Source organism: Anas acuta, chromosome 1, assembly GCF_963932015.1.
Source record: "Anas acuta chromosome 1, bAnaAcu1.1, whole genome shotgun sequence".
In the NCBI taxonomy this organism is placed as follows: domain Eukaryota; kingdom Metazoa; phylum Chordata; class Aves; order Anseriformes; family Anatidae; genus Anas; species Anas acuta.
This window is the reverse complement of record NC_088979.1, coordinates 10,927,527-10,943,056: the sequence shown is the minus strand read 5'-3', so window position 1 is coordinate 10,943,056 and position 15,530 is coordinate 10,927,527. Positions and strand designations below refer to the sequence as shown.

At 42.8% G+C, this 15,530-nt stretch overlaps 1 protein-coding gene across 2 annotated transcripts in view; it reads left to right on the top strand.

Moving 5' to 3' along the window:
- The first annotated feature begins 2,760 nt into the window (after nt 1–2,760).
- The window catches only part of SLC36A4 (solute carrier family 36 member 4), a 114,603-nt gene continuing 101,833 nt past the window's right edge, over nt 2,761–15,530 (top strand). For both annotated transcript variants that reach the window (XR_011091916.1, XM_068669155.1), the window contains exon 1: nt 2,761–3,226. Coding sequence is in view for 1 of the 2 variants with exons in the window: in XM_068669155.1 (XP_068525256.1) it covers nt 3,133–3,226 (94 nt within the window). In the remaining variant the exon portion in view is untranslated. The remainder of the gene's footprint in view (nt 3,227–15,530) is intronic.

Here is a 15,530-nt window from a genome sequence, read left to right as displayed (position 1 = left end):
GCATTAAAGCAAATCTTCCTATCCTTTCTAAAGTGGAACAAGACAAATATTATAAATTCACGAATATCCATCACAGCATAGACTCGTGAATTTTCTGAATGTTTATTGATCACCACTGGCTACTCAGGTACTTGATGCATTTATTGGAGCATACTACAGAAATCTCCCTAAACAGATTACAAACCTTTTCCCTGAGGAGTGATCTCTGATGCAAATAGTGGCAAGTAGTAGAAACAAATGGTTTTCCACTGGATAGGATGTGAAATAATGATGTATTGTGTCCTTAAATCTTTTCAACGCATATGAAGGATTTATTGTGTTCCAAGTCCTGAAATGCAATGACAAAGTAGAAGGAATGAAAACTCTTAGCTGAATACACATTTTTAATATAGATTAATGATTGGATACACTTTTCTGCAGGCAACAAACTTTGGTGGTGTTAGAAACAGCAGAGAATATAGAATATCCATGAATATAAACAAAAAATATATACTAAGTAAGTGATTGACTCAAATATTGTAATTAGCAAGCCAGTTCCTTAAATCAATAACGTGCAGTCACAGACTGCCTACGGAGACCCCTTTTCCAAAATAAATTTGAGGAAGCCAATAGCTCACATGCACAGCCCATTTTTGTAATGAAACTTTGGAGAAGCATGATACTATGAAATAAACGTAAAACTGAAAAAAAGGAAAGTCAATATTTTCCCTACTGGAAGGTATACTTTGTAGATAATTGAATTAATGATGCTTTTATGAAGATATTTGAAGCTTCCAAGAAGCTTCAGAAGATTCTTGCATTTCTCCTAGGTAGGAAAGAAAAAAGACTAATTATTTCGTTCTACACTCCCATTGCAAAAATAGTGCTTTGTTTTAGGAAACCAACAGCTGGAAACTATTACTTAAATCATATCAGGCATAGATACAGGCAGAACTTTAGAAGTTGTGATGAAAAAAATACCGATGGGTTATTCTGGGAGCAACTGGCATGAAGATGCTAGTTAAAGTATGGGAGCCAGGTTAGTGGGAGATCAGTCTCCAAGTGTTGAAAAGTAGCAATAGAGTAAGCTTGGCTGGAGAAAGTTTTATCAAAGGCTGTTCCTTTTAGTCTAGACAGTATAATTTCAGCTGAAAATTGTTTGGAGTTTTATATATATATATATATTTTTTTTAAGATAAAACACCATACCTTCCTTTCCCTTCTTCTCTTACCTCTATATCCTCAAACAGCATTATATTAAGGCCTGCAAACCATGGAAATAAAAATTAATTTCAGAGTAAAGGATCAGGGAGCAAGGATTATGAATAGTACTTCAGAGTGACCTGGAGTTCTGATTATATCTTTGATTACAGACTGGTTGAAATCTGTTTTAAAACCTTGAAAAACTTGTTTTCCAAAGATTAGGAAAAAATAAAAAAAAAGAAAAAGAAAAAAAAAGCTATTTTGTTTGGACAATAATGAATATTACAGAAAATACTGTTTTCTTCTAATATGGTTAGAAACATTTAATGTTTTCCTAAAGTACGCTGCTTCAAATTGTTTCACGCTCTACGTTTTCCTGCAGTTTACTTTACTTATTGGTAAAGCTGTTAGGAAATCATACTCTTATCTACAAGAGTGCACAGAGAACATGTACTATTCATGTATTCAAGAAACAATTGCTTTTAAATAACACATCATATCAGAAACTCTTTCCTTGTTCCAACTGTTGATGCATAATTAACAATGATTATTCCAAATGTCCTTCTTTGGAATAATTTCTTGTTTTCATATAGGGAAAACTATTTGAAATTGTTGGAGCGGGTGTGCTTTCAGGAAGCCAGATCACAAATTACCGACAGATCTGTTAAGCATTACTGAGTTCTTGACTCCCACCTTGTGTTCAGTCTTTGCTTATTAATTTCATCTGGGTCATGACAGTGCCTTGTCTGAAACTGGGCTCCCCCGCCTCACAGAGAGTGGCAGATGTCACCATCCCTGGGGAAGTTCAAGGAAAGGCTGGATGTGGTGCTTAGGGACACGGTTCAGTGGGTGACACTGGTGGTGGGGGAATGGTTGGACCTGATGATCTTGCAGGTCTTTTCCAACCCTAATGATTTTATGTTTCTGTGCCAGCAGGATGCCACCAGACCTGGGACTGGGGCAGACACAAGAACCATCAGGCAGCCTGTGCTGGCCTAAGAACAGCTAACTCCTTAAAGACTATGAAGGAGATTAAAATGGATGCAAGCTAATTTTGAAGCATTGGAAGGGAAAGCAGTGCTTTTTAAGTGTACAAGACATTGTGTACACAAGGGGCGAGCTTTGCCTCAGGCCGTGCCGCCCTGAGGGCTGATTACAAGGTGGAGACTGGAGTGTGGGGACTGAGAGGCCAGGGAGGCTGAGGGAAAGGCTGGGCCAGCTCTGAGGGCCATGCGGGGAGGACTACAGCAGCAGTGACCCCTGCTGCAGCTCACCTGAAGCCCAGCCCACACAGGGACAAGCCCCGCTTGTGCAGATTGAAGAAACTCGGGTATTTTAAAGGGCAGGAGTTTAGCAGGGCACTCAGGGCAGGACTGGTGTGCTGGGGAGGGAACAGAGACAAGCACAGGGCGGGTGCTTAGCAGGGCACGCGGTGGTAGGACCTCATCAATGTGTATAAATATCTGGGGGAAGGGTGTTGAGAGGATGGGGTCAGTCTCTTTTCAGCTGTATCCAGTGACAGGATGAGAAGCAACAAGCACAACCTGAAACCCAGGAGGTTCCGGCTGAATATGAGGGGGCACTTCTGTACTGTAAAGTGACAGATCACTGGGACAGGCTGCCCAGAGAGGCTGTGGGGTCTCCTTCTCTGGAGATATCCCAAACCCGCCTGGCTGCCATCCTGCACAACGTGCTCTAGGTGATCCTGCTCGGCAGGGGTTGGACTGGGTGATCTCCAGAGGTCCCTTCCAACCCCGGCCATGCTGTGACTGTGTGACTGATGTCGTGTTGGGGCACAGTGACAAGTGCAGGTGCTTAGCCGGGCACTCTGTGGCAGCCGTAGCGCTGTGTTTAGCCACAGCCACAAGCTTGACGGCTGAGGAGGCGCCATCCCCGCTCTCCCCCCCTCAGCTCTCGCCCTTCCGCGGCTCGCCCCCGCCACCCAGGCGCATGCGTAGCGGCTGTGGGCGCCGGCCGGCTCCACCGTGGCGGAAGGAGAGGAGAACCGGCACCGAGATGGACGCCGCCGGCAAGGAGGAGCTGGGTGAGCCGTGCCGCGCCGCCCGCCGCTGGGACTGGCCTCGGGGCAGCGGGGCGGCAGCGGGCGGCGGGACGGAGCGGGGAGGGCTTCGAGGAGCCGCCGGCCGCTTTCCACCGCGTACCCCCCGGAGGCGAAATGGTTCGGCCCGCGGGGGGCTGCGCTCGGCGCGGCGGGGCGGGCGGGTCGAACCATCCCACCCGCGGCGGGGGGGGGGGGCGGGGGCGGGAAGGGGCTGAGGGGAGCGGAGCGGGGCTGGGGGGGCTGGGGGGTGTTTGGGGACTCGGGGGGCTTTGGGGGCTCGGTTCCCGCAGCCAGCAGCCGGGCTGAGCCGGTGGGAAGGAGCCTGTGGGGGTGTTAGGGGAGCAGGCGAAGGGGTTGGGAGCCACTGAAGGGGTGGGAAGACCCCAGAGCCTCCTATCCCCTAAAAAAACCTTCCCCAAAGCCTTCCCCCTCCCCAAAGTCTGCCCTCCAAAGCCGGCTTCCCCCTCAAAGCCCGACTCCCCCCAAGCCTCCCCCAGCTGGTTTTGTAGTTCTTTGAGAGGTTATGATCTCGGCTAAAAGTTTAGGGGAACCCTTTCCGTTCACTGCTTTAATTTTTTCATGAAAAATTGTTGTGTCTCGCGTGTCCGTGTGTGGGTATTTTAGCTGTGTGCCTTGCAGGTTGCTCCCCAGACCCACTCTCAGTGTGTGTGGGTACCTGTACCTTCACCTTTTTACTTCTGTATTCATAGATGGAGCTGGTTTAGTGCCTGGTATTGCTGAATTTCGGCTGGAGTGGGCATGCTGGGGGTCTCACCTCAAGTGTTTCACTGTAATCCGGAGAGTGCCTGGAGGCTGACCACATTTTATGTGCCCTCAGGCTGATCCGTCTTGCAGCGAGGGATTGCTGCCTAGGGACTGAAGCGAAAGGAGGAAATTTTAGCTTCCCTGCCAGCTGCTCAGGTTCACAGACCCACCGGAGGTCGTGGAATACCTAGAAGTAGATTATTTTTATTTTACAGGAGTACCTGTTTAAAAAATGGAGATAAACACTGATAAGAGTTCAGAAGCTTTTTATATGGTTCCGTCTTATTGATGGCTTAATAGAATTTAAGTTCCTGCTGATAAACTATCAGTGAACACACTCCCATCAGACTGCCAGTTATCAGTTGGCAGTGTGTTAATCATGTAGAAACGTGTAGTTTGGTCTGGGCAGGACAGTGGATTATTTAAGACTAGGCTTTTTCCAAATAAATGATCCACTGTAGATGTGTTTCTCTAAGAGAGGAGAGAGCATAATAAGCTATGAAGGCCTTTGGCTTTATAATTCAAGTGTCTTTTTCTAGTCTTCTGGATTTTGGGGGTTATGATGCAAAAGCAGACAGTTCTTCCTGCCTACTGAGTGACATTATTGACTTCTCAACATTTATTGATGTTGATAACTTTTAGTCACAAACAAATGCTATCATAAAGTTGGATAAATTGACTTTATTACATTGCAGTCTGCCATAATAAAACATTGCAATAGCTTTAGAGTTTATGGCAAACAAAGCTAAGGAAAGGTAATGTGAAACGTTATTCTGGAAAATGTGTGAAACGTTATTCTGGAAAATGTATCTAGTGGTACTTTTATTGCAATTAAAAAAAATGTTTATTTTAACACAGATGAGATTTCCTTTTTAATTTTCATTCTGGAAAATGCCTTTTTTTAAAAAAAAAAAAAAAAAAGGAAAAAAAATAAGAGGGAGATGATTTGTGTGGTTGAATGGGATTATCTGTTAGCTGCCCCTTGAGCTAGAAATAGACCCAAAATACTTCCGATCCAGGCAGTCATGCCCCTGGCACTGCCGTTCACCGTCACTTCATGTTGATCAGGAGTTTCTGTGTCTGTTGTGGGAGCACATGACTGAGTAACTGGGTACATCCCATGGGAGTCCAGTGTTTGGGGAGTACTTCACAGCTTGGCTTCTGCAAGAAGTGTTGTGAAGGTCCTTCATAGGTTGAAGTTTGGGGAGTGGAGGAAAGTATTTGTGGTTAAAGGATTAACTGAGGGTTGTATTGTGAGTTGCTTACTGAACCAACTGCAGTTTCTGGAAATAATGGATGTTTGTAACTAAATCTTGAGAGCCTTGGTTCAGACTGCTGAAAATTGAAGAGCTCTTCCACAGCTTTAAGACAATGAATTTACCATCTATAAACTGAATGGAGTTGCTGAGCAAGCCAAGTGCCTAATCTTTTCACAATGGTGGCTGTTCCCTGATGTTGATCTGTTTTCTGTGTTACAGACCAGGGGAGCTCACTGCAGGGCATCAGCTGCTCAGAGACTTGGTCATGAATCTTACCCTGTAGGAGAAGCCTGCAGGTTTGGTTAGGTGACAGCACCTCTAGGCATGCATGTAAGTTATGAGTATGGCACTCTATGCTACGAGAAAATACCAGCATAAAGCCCTATTGGAGCTAGTATAGGGCTTAAGTGGCTCTGATTTTCACTTCTGTGCAGCAGTCAAGGCAACAGCAAATTAAATTGGGTCTATATCCCTCTTAGAGAGGTAATAAGCCTTTAGTAGGACTGAATCTTCTGCCGTGTTTCTGGCCGTGTTAGCATGTTCTCGTGTAGAAGCTGTGACTAACTGAATTATCTACCAGCCCCCCTTTGATTAATGCTGTAGCGAAGCATTTTGCACATTCAAAGTGCTGCTCCAGCAAGATCTGTCTTCCTTCTCCCTTAAACGAAGCAAAACCAGCTGGTGTAAGTGATGATGAGCTGTATCCTGTCCCTCAAGCACTTTATACTTATATGTCAAATCCAGTTCTTTGTAAAATTGTACTGACTTCAAAAGCCCTCAAGGAAAAAAAAAAAAAAGAAAACAAATTGCTAAATTGGATTTGGAAACCAGGTTTTAGACAGGAATTTGCCTAGGAGGTGACCTTCTCAGAAGGAACAATGGCAGATTGTATTTGACTGGTTTTAGTATTTCCTTTGTCTTTAACTTGTGAGGCAGCGGTGGCAAACTGCTTCATCCTTTCATTTCAGCCCAAAATGACCGAACCTAGTTTTTTCCCTTGTGGTGATAATAGGTTCAGATAACTTTTGAAGTGCTAATTGCTTGAGCAGTACAGAAAAAACGAAGTTCTCAGTGAAAATTAATTTGCTTGCAGAGCTTTCCAACCAAAGGGTTACTTGAGTATGCTATAGCCAGCTTTAGAAGTAAGTACGTTTAGTTACAGTTCAACAATTTCTTTGTCACTATGTCCATAAAAAGGTTGGCAAGGTGCTGTCAAATTCTAGGGGGCAGGGAAGTATACTTGAAGATAGAAGACTGGAAATATTGGTCAGAACAACTTAAACATTATAGCTTAATCTCCAACTATATAACTAGTGATTGACTCATGACTGAACTTCCACAAGATGTCCTTGAGTGTTGTGTGGGTTGTAGTGTGACACGTATTTGTAATGGATCAGTGATTCCTCCAGCGTGTTTAGGTGTCAGTGTAACATTGCAGTGCTAATTCGTGGAGAAGTTGATACGCATTTTGTGTTGCCTCGCTGATAGTAGTGGTACTCGGAGGGGTTTTTTTTAGCATCCTTCTTAGGTGGGTGTTTGCAGAAGAAAGCAGAAACAATGACAGATAATCAAATAACTGGTAAGGACAATCTGGATGGATGATTTTGTCTGAAAAGAATCTTGTGGTAGCACAAGGAGAAAATAGATTTGCATGGGGTGAATGAAAGATGGGGTTGAAAATTGCTTCGTGCTTTGGCTAAGTAAAAACAAAAGTATGCATGCATGTGAATTGCCTCATTCTGAATTGTGGTGAATCATGAAAAATGATGCAGATCATGAAATCATAAAATGGCTTGGGTTGAAAGGGACATTAAAGATCATTTATTTCCACTGCCGTGGGCAGGGACACCTCCCACCAGACCAGGTTACCCAAAGCCTCATCCTGCCTAGCCTTGAACACTTCCAGGGGTGATCCACAGCTTTTCTGGGCAAAATTTTCAGTGAATACCGTAAGTGGACTGGATCTTTTAATAGTGCTATTTGTATACATTTGGGACAGCTTGGTGTGGAGCATAGACCTAAAGTAGGCTAAGGTGTGTGCTTTGTGAGACAACAGCCAGCTTCACCTCCGATTCAGGTATGGCATGCTTGTGCTGCTCTTGTGGCTGGAGTGTAATAACCTATTTATGCATACTGGACCTTTCTAGGAAGAAACCTAAGTGAATGTGTGTATTCCATGCTGATTTTCTGGCTGTGGACTTCTCGTAACAGAAAGTTTCAGGCTAGATCCAAGGATGCAAAGCACTTGCTCTTCTCCTTTGTGGGTACATACCTCCTTTATGGGGCAGAGAAGCCTTAAGCTTTCTTAGCTGGCATGCTCTGGACCACAAGGTTGAATTCATTAAATCTGGATGTTACACAACTCTGGATGTGAGTGGGAGTACAGATTGTGCAGCTGGGACACAGCTGCAGTATCCCAACAGTTGAAATCTAAGCAAATGAAACCCATGCTTAGAAGTTGCATGATTCCAAATTTATATAATGTCCCACCACTGTTAACTGGTTCACTTATTTAGGTCCAGGGTATACGCTAGTCATGGGATAAAGGACTAGTGATGGGGAGAAGAGGTAATTCAGGAATACTTACATTGTCTAGAACAGTGGCCAAATATTGTTGGAGTGCTTTATGTGACATAATATTTGAGAGAAACCTGTAATAGGTGTTGTCACCACAATGTGAGTTGGTATCTATTGCTGTTACCTGGGTTTTAAATCTCCTCTAGTGGAATTTATCCTCAGAGGGGTTATTATATTAGAATAGGACATGAACTGTCAGCCTGGGTGTACAGATCAGAAACAGATGTTGTGAGTTCTCAATTTAGCTATTTCTGAGAAGGTGGATGAATAATTGACTTGATCTTCTGCAGTTCCCTCAATATCTGCTGCCCAGTACTATGCTAAGGGATGTTTGAAGACACTTCAGTATACTGTTATCATGGTTATGAATGGGTCCCACAGGACAAAAAATGTACATAATTAAATGTACACAAAGATGTAGATTTGAAAGTGCTAATTCTTCTGTTGAGTTTTACAGATGGTGTTTTAGTTGGTGCTCTCTCTAAAATCTGATTCTTCTACTCTAGGTTATATTTTCAGAGGCTAACCTTTATGTTCTGGATTTTTACTGTTCTTTTCCTCTCCATGTAGATGTATGTGAGAGATTTCTGTAGCTGTACACAATTTCTCAAGACTTCCTATGAGCTATATCAGAGGTTGGACTCGATAATCTTGAGGTCTCTTCCAACCTAGAAATTCTGTGATTCTGTAACTCTAAAGCCTGTTGTATGGGAAAGGCCATTTAATGATAGTAACATTTTTCTTGGTTGTCTACATTGCCAATGTCAAATTTGTTGCATTTAACTTCTTTTTAAGAAAAGATTCTCTGTTTCCAGGATTGTGCTCAGGCTAATAAATGTCTGGATAATAACTGGGTTAAAATATCTTGCCTCTGGTAAAGGAAGGCCAGTCATAGAAGATAATTAGTTAAAGCCTCCTACTGTGCTCCAGTTGTGTGCAGTCTTCTTGTGACCAGACACCAGCTGATGGCAGTGGCTGTGGAACTTTGAAAAGCTTAGTTTTATTTTTGAGATGCATTAGATGAACTTCTTCTTTTTAGGATTACCAGTTTAATCAGCATTTAAGAAGCTTTGTTTAGTTTTCCACACTGTGGTACTAATATCCAAATTAGTTGCAGAATACAAATAGTATGAAGTGAATATCAGCAGATATTATCTGCAGGAAAGAAACATATACAGATGTTTGTTTGAATTTAATAAAGCTTTACATTTTTTTAGTGGGACATTAGGAGATTATCGTTGTCTTTCTGTGGTCAACTAAACTGATTTTCAATGTTCAAGGTGAAATCTCTTCCTTTCTCTAGAACAGCTGGTGTTATATTCTTCAGATAAAGAAAACCTCTATAAGAATACTGCTTTGACACTTATCAGCTTGGAACGTGAATGTTGGCCGGCTTCTGGTGTTGGGATGTGTTTGGAAGAAGCACATTTAACAAAATATTTATCATCCCATCATTCTATTAGCTTCTGTTGACATTCAAGCCTTCCTTCATATCATCTTCTAGGCTGGTGACGATGGACAGGTTAGCATGAGGAGCACTGGAGGCAGAATGTAGGCAATGTATTATGTAGCAGGATGTGCTACGTGTGCAGAAGAGGATTTTTTTTTTTTTTTTTGGTCATCTTGTGACTGTAGAAGAGCAACCACTCCTTGCAAACAAGGTTCTGTGCTATTGGGACTCAAGTTTTATGTGAAACTCGTTGCACTGTACTTCAAGACACTTTCCCAATAAAACTTTAATGTGTTTTTCAAGGTAAATATTTTTTTATGATGCATTTCTTTCCTGTTATCAGCAATAGTTCACAGCCTTCAGTTGAGAATGCGACGGACTATGAAATTGGGGTGTTCTGTTGCGTAAATGACATGAATAAAATAGCACAATAATGTGGGAGAACAGGTTCTAAAAAAAGCTGCTGTTTATACCTCTCTAGGATTTGGAAATAAATAGTGAAGTCACTGTGATAACCGTATTTACACATGTTTACACACCACGTTTTCCCTGAAAGGATGGTCACGTTCTTTCCCCAGGTAGTTAAAATCTGGGGGCTGTACAGTACAAATACAGTACAAATTCAGGGAAGGAATATTGTTCAGAAAAATAGCGCTTCTGAAGCTGAGGAGAAATACAGGGGCTTGGAGGCAAGTGTACAAAGGTGAAAACAGTCCAGGGACTGGCGTGGAGCTGGGACAGGGGAGGGTCAGGCTGGGGGTTAGGGAAAGGTTCTGCACCCAGAGGGTGGTCGGGCACTGGGACGGGCACTGGGACAGGCACTGAGCCTGACAGAGTTCATGAAGCATTTGGACAATGCTCTCAGCCATGGGGTCTGATTTTTTTTTTTTTTTTTTTTGGGTGGTGCTGTGTGGAGCCAGGAGTTGGACTCAATGATTCTTGTGGATCTCTTTCAAGTTGGGATATTGTATGATCCTGTGAATCAAACCTGAAGTATTTGTGTTATTTTGACTTGGAGATAACTTAATGGATACAGAAGAGAATGCAAGAGAAAAAGAACATGGTGTAAAAGTTGTCCATGCTTGAAGATTAATAATATGGAAAATCTTTTAATGAAAAGATTAAGAAATAGCACAATGAGAAAATAATCCATAGCAAGAATTCAGCCCCAGAAGCTCTCTGCTGTACCATCCTCAAGACAAAGGCTGTACAGCCACATCTCTCCTTTTTGGACAGCACGATGCCTCCACCTCGCCTGCCCTGCCTGTCCCTCCTGAACAGCACTCCAGTCGTGGATCTCATCCCACCAAGTCCCACTGATAGCAATGGTATCGTAGCTCTGGGAAAGGATCAAAGCTTCCCATTTGTTCCTCATACTATGTGTGTTGGTATATGAGCATTTTGGATGTGCTCCTGAACCTTCAGCCCTCCCTGGAGCATCATAAATGCTCCTGTTAGCCTTGCCACCCTCAGGCAGTGCTGCACCAGCCCTTGGCTTAACCTCAGTGTTCCTGGTGGTGTCCCCTTCCCCATCTATCCTAGTTTCAAGCTCTCTCAATCAGTCTTGCCAGGTTATGAGCCAAGATACCTTTCCCTATCAAGACAGGCCCCAGCAGACATCATGTCTTGAAGACTCATCCATGATTATGAAACCCCAAATTCTGGTGGAGACACGAGTCTTGGAGCCAGGCATTGACGACCTGGGCTCACCTGTTTATTTCCCCATTGCTGGAAGGGTTGAGGAAAACGCTCTTCTGGATCCTTTAGTCATCTTCCCAGGGCTCCAAAATCTCTTGATAGGCCTCAGGCTTCCTGAAGCTGCATCCTTGGTACCGACATGAAAAAGGAGGAGAAATGGGTAATACCCCAAAGGATGTTTTGTGCTCACATTTTTCCTGGTAACATCCTGATCCGAGCCCCAGGGAGGCAGCAAACTTCTCTGTAAAGAGGCCAAACCTGCACGTGGGAGCCTCCGTTCCCTCCAGGAGGGAGTCCCCTATGGCTACAACTGTGCATCCTGGAAAGCACAATGGTTTCCAACCTTCCAAATGGCAAAGGTTTTTTTTTTTTCCTCTAAGAACTACTGTATTGAGGGTGGTGGTGCATGAACAGACTTAAACATGGAAATAAGTGAGGGCAGTGTGAATGGTGTGAAGGATGGAGAGGCAGGAACAGGATCGCCAGCTGGGAGAGGCTGATGTTTTGGAGTGGGTCATCAGTGTGAACTTCAAAGTGTGGGCTTTCTCCCTGCCTCTTTTGGAATACTTACCTTCTCATTACTGCCATAGGACCAGTCCTGAATGGAGGTGAGGTAAGTCAGACAAAGAAAAGATGAATTAATCTGCAAAATGGAGGTGCTGTCTCTCCAGAATATCTGACATCCTGTTCTTCTGGGGCTTCCATGACAAATACAGTGAATTTAAATAAAAGGAGAAGATATATTTTGTATGACCTGCATGTATCTTCCTTCTATTCCATTAATTTTTACATCTAAAAAGCTTTGCTTTTTGTCAATATCAGTCAACTGTGGCGTGGGACAAATGGGTTTGTGAGCAAACCTGGGGCATAGGAAGGTGGCTGGGACACAGGAGCTTAGGGCTCAAGAGGTTGACCAGGGGAACAGAAGGGCTGGTGACTGCTACAAAGCACCAAGTGAGGAAGAAGAGGTGGATGAAGCTGTCTTTAAACAGCTGGAAGAAGCCTTCCGCTCGTAGGTCCTGGTCATCATGGGGGCCTTAACCACCTAATACCTCCTGGGGAGGCGATGTGGCAGGGCCCAAGGCACTGAGGATTTATCTGCTTGTTGATAGAGATTTTGATACTGAAATCTTACTCTGCAGTACTTTAAAAATGTTTTAAGATGTTTCTGGTATGAATTAGATTACCAGTTGTCGCAAATATGTGTATCTTGCCCTGGGCTTATTTTGTGTGATATTTCCTATGTTTTTGTGGAAAGTACTGAAATAATCATGACTTTTTTTTTTTTTTTACATAGATGATGAAATAAAGTGTAAAAAATACTCAAGGATTTTTTTTCTTTATTTTTGGAGCATCCTTCAGTAAGGATAACTGCATCACACACGCAGTTAATGATGGTTAAGAAAAAATCCTAGCTAGACTGGAATTAATTAGATTCTAAACTCTTTAAGGCAAAGGCTTTTTTCTTTGTGTTTCTTCCCAGCGGTTGCTGGCCCGCAGTTAGCAGTCAGTTAAGCAATTATCAGGGCTTTGATAGCGATAACATCGACTCTGAGATTGCTTTAGGCAGGGACAAATGAATTTTCAAGGGAAAAGCTTGTTTTAGAAACATTCTCATTTAAGAAATGAGGGGAACACTGGAGTATGTCTAAATCTGTTCTTAATAACCGTGTTTGCAACCAGGAAAAAAAAAAAAAGAAAAGAAAAAAAAAAAGAAAGTTGGGAGAAAAGTGAAATGGGATGTTTATAAAATTTGCAGTCATGTGGGAGGGATCAGGTCCTAGTGAAAGTTATGTGGTGAACTCTGTGCGTTCATCTCTGAAGTTTCAGTGTTGGACTGGAATGGAAGAAGAGAAATTCACTTTCTTCCCTTGACCGACCAGTTACTGACATTCACCTGCGCTGTCGGTCCTAAAAGTCGTGCTGGCATCTGGAAGGTAAAGAGGCAGAGCTGCTTACACCAAGGGCATGAAAGATGCTTGACTATCCCTGAGCATAAGAAATATATTGATATTTTCATTGGCATACAATACAGGCTGTGGCCAAAGGTTAAAAATACAACTATAATTCATGCAGATCGAAGTGTTCCTAGCTGCAAGGGGATATCCAAGAGCTTTGTGTTGTCTCAACACCAAGATTAAAACATTGCTTTGTGCTCTTCTGCCTTACTCATGGGGAATCCCTTTATCACCGTGTGGCAGGCACAGAGGATGGAAATGAGCTTTTGGATGCCAGAGGTGTTTCTTTCAGGATTACTGCGAAGGAGTGGGCTTCTGAAAGTACAAAAATACTGTTAATTAATTACAAGTCAGGTGAGCTTTCTATCAACTAGAAGTGTTTTCTCAAGAAGGGTGGTTGTGGCAGCATTGTTCCTGAGAAAATACGCATTAATGGAAGCCTCCAGTTCTGGAGGGCTCCCTGTTGAATACTCACCTATTTCCCACCAGTGGACCTTCGTCCTGGTCAGCCAGAGAGGGGAGCAGGGTGAGACTGGTGCTTTTTGTATTTCTGCCTGTGCAGTCAGCCATGTGCACGTGACTGTGTGTACAGTCTCCATTTTTCCACACCGCAGGTTGTGGAATCACATCCTCGGCATTGCCACGTCCTCCAGGAAACGTGAAACTTGCACCAAAGCTACCAAACTCCAGGTATCACTAGAAGTCAATAGCAGCAGCGTTCCCCATCAGTAGTTTTGGTGGATTTCCTCCAGGCACCTGCTTTAATTGCATTGTGTAGGAGCACGCCACATGCTGTTAGGCTACATCCTTGGAAGTGGTGTAGCAGGGCAGCACTGGGGGGCTGCTGTTTGCCTTCTCCCTTGCTGCAGTGCTTGGAGGAGCAGTCCCAAGGGAAGCTACCCCCAAAACGAGCAGGCAGTGGAGGGGGAGAGGCAAAAGAGACGTGGTGAGACGACAGCATTGCAGCAGAGGCTTCTTGATGAAAGCAGGTATTCAGCTGGGCCAAAGATGATCAAAAGCAAGAAATTCTTGGAGGAGACCCCAGGGGCGATGATAGAGTTTGATGCCATCTGGAGCTGCTAGAAAGAAAGTGAAAAAAAGGCTTTACAAACACTTTTACCATTTTTTGGTTTTATCCATCTGATTCTTAGTTATATCTCTTTTAAGAAGCAAGGTAGTGAAGCGTTCTCATGATCTGGCTTGTGAGTTTAAGAAGTCTTCCTTGTATTTCTGGGGTGATTGATTTAAAGAAAATTAAAGCAATTCTATCTCAGCACTGTTGTGTCCATCCTAGATAGAAACCTTACCTGTTGCACAAGCTGTCACTGTTGCTTAACTTTGCAAACACTGCTACGAAATGGAAAAGTAAAATTAATTAATGCTGATTTCTTCTATATGTTGTTGAACATCATGTGATCACAGACTTTGCACGCTTTTAGTTTGTTCTGTTCCACGTCAAAACATTTAATCTACCTCAATTTGTGTAATTGGAATATTGCTGAGAGGAAACTTGATTCATGCTGGACTTTCCAGCTGGGTCTCTGACCTCTGATGTTGTATTCCACTGGGCACCTCTTGCTTCTGTCAAGGGCTTTCAGCTTTATCGAAACGTAATTCAGATGACCTGTTCCTGTGTTTAGAATAGTCTTATCTGTCTTCTGGATAAGCCTTCTTCTGTTTAGGATATAGGATATATAACACTTGTTTTGAAGTTCCTATTGCTTATGCCCTGTTGCTCAGTGTCATGCTGTTGCTTAGACATTGTTAAGGTTTCATAAAGACCTTAAGGATTTGTTGAACACCCAATTTTCAGTGTGTCCTGTGTTTCTGATCAGGTTTCGTGCACATATCTTGTTTCCTCAATAAGTAGTAACTTTATTAGATTGAGCATAAAAAGTCCCCAAATAAGCATTGTGTCTGCTTCTTGTTTTTAAATGCTTCTGCAGTCTCATTGGTGTTACAAATTTCACACCTGGGAAGTGAGCATCCCTATTTTTCTTATGAAATGGATAGGCTTAGCATGACTAAGGTATTTAAAGTTCACTCAAACTGTTTTTTTTTTCTTTCTTAAGTGAAGCATGTTTTAATACAATTAATGCTTATTTAATGTTTTCAGAGTTCTGTAATAATTAATGTGATAAATCAGTAAGATGTGCTGTGCTGTTGTATTCTTAGAAATTCTCAGTAATTTTTAAAAATAGGTAGAAAAAGTTAGAAAGGCAGCATAAAATCATGTAAAAATAGGATTTTCTTGTGTGTGTGAAGACCACAGAGGTTGAGATTTATTCACTTGATTTTATGAATGGGTACTGCAGAAGGCAGGTAATCTTTTTGGTTTTGGCAGGATTTGTTTTCCTCAACTGTAGTCATTTAAAAATGCTTATAATTTAATCAACATTAAACTGCAAAAGCTGCTAGCTTTGCCTGAAAGCCAGTTTTGTTCACTGCTGGCTGTTGCTTAGCTCTCTTATTTAGCTGGATAGCAAGGCTGCATTTGTTGACAGTAGAGGCAGTTTATGCGACTTTAAAAAGTTCATGAAATTGCAGCTCAAGCATGTAGCATAAATCAGTTGTCTTGG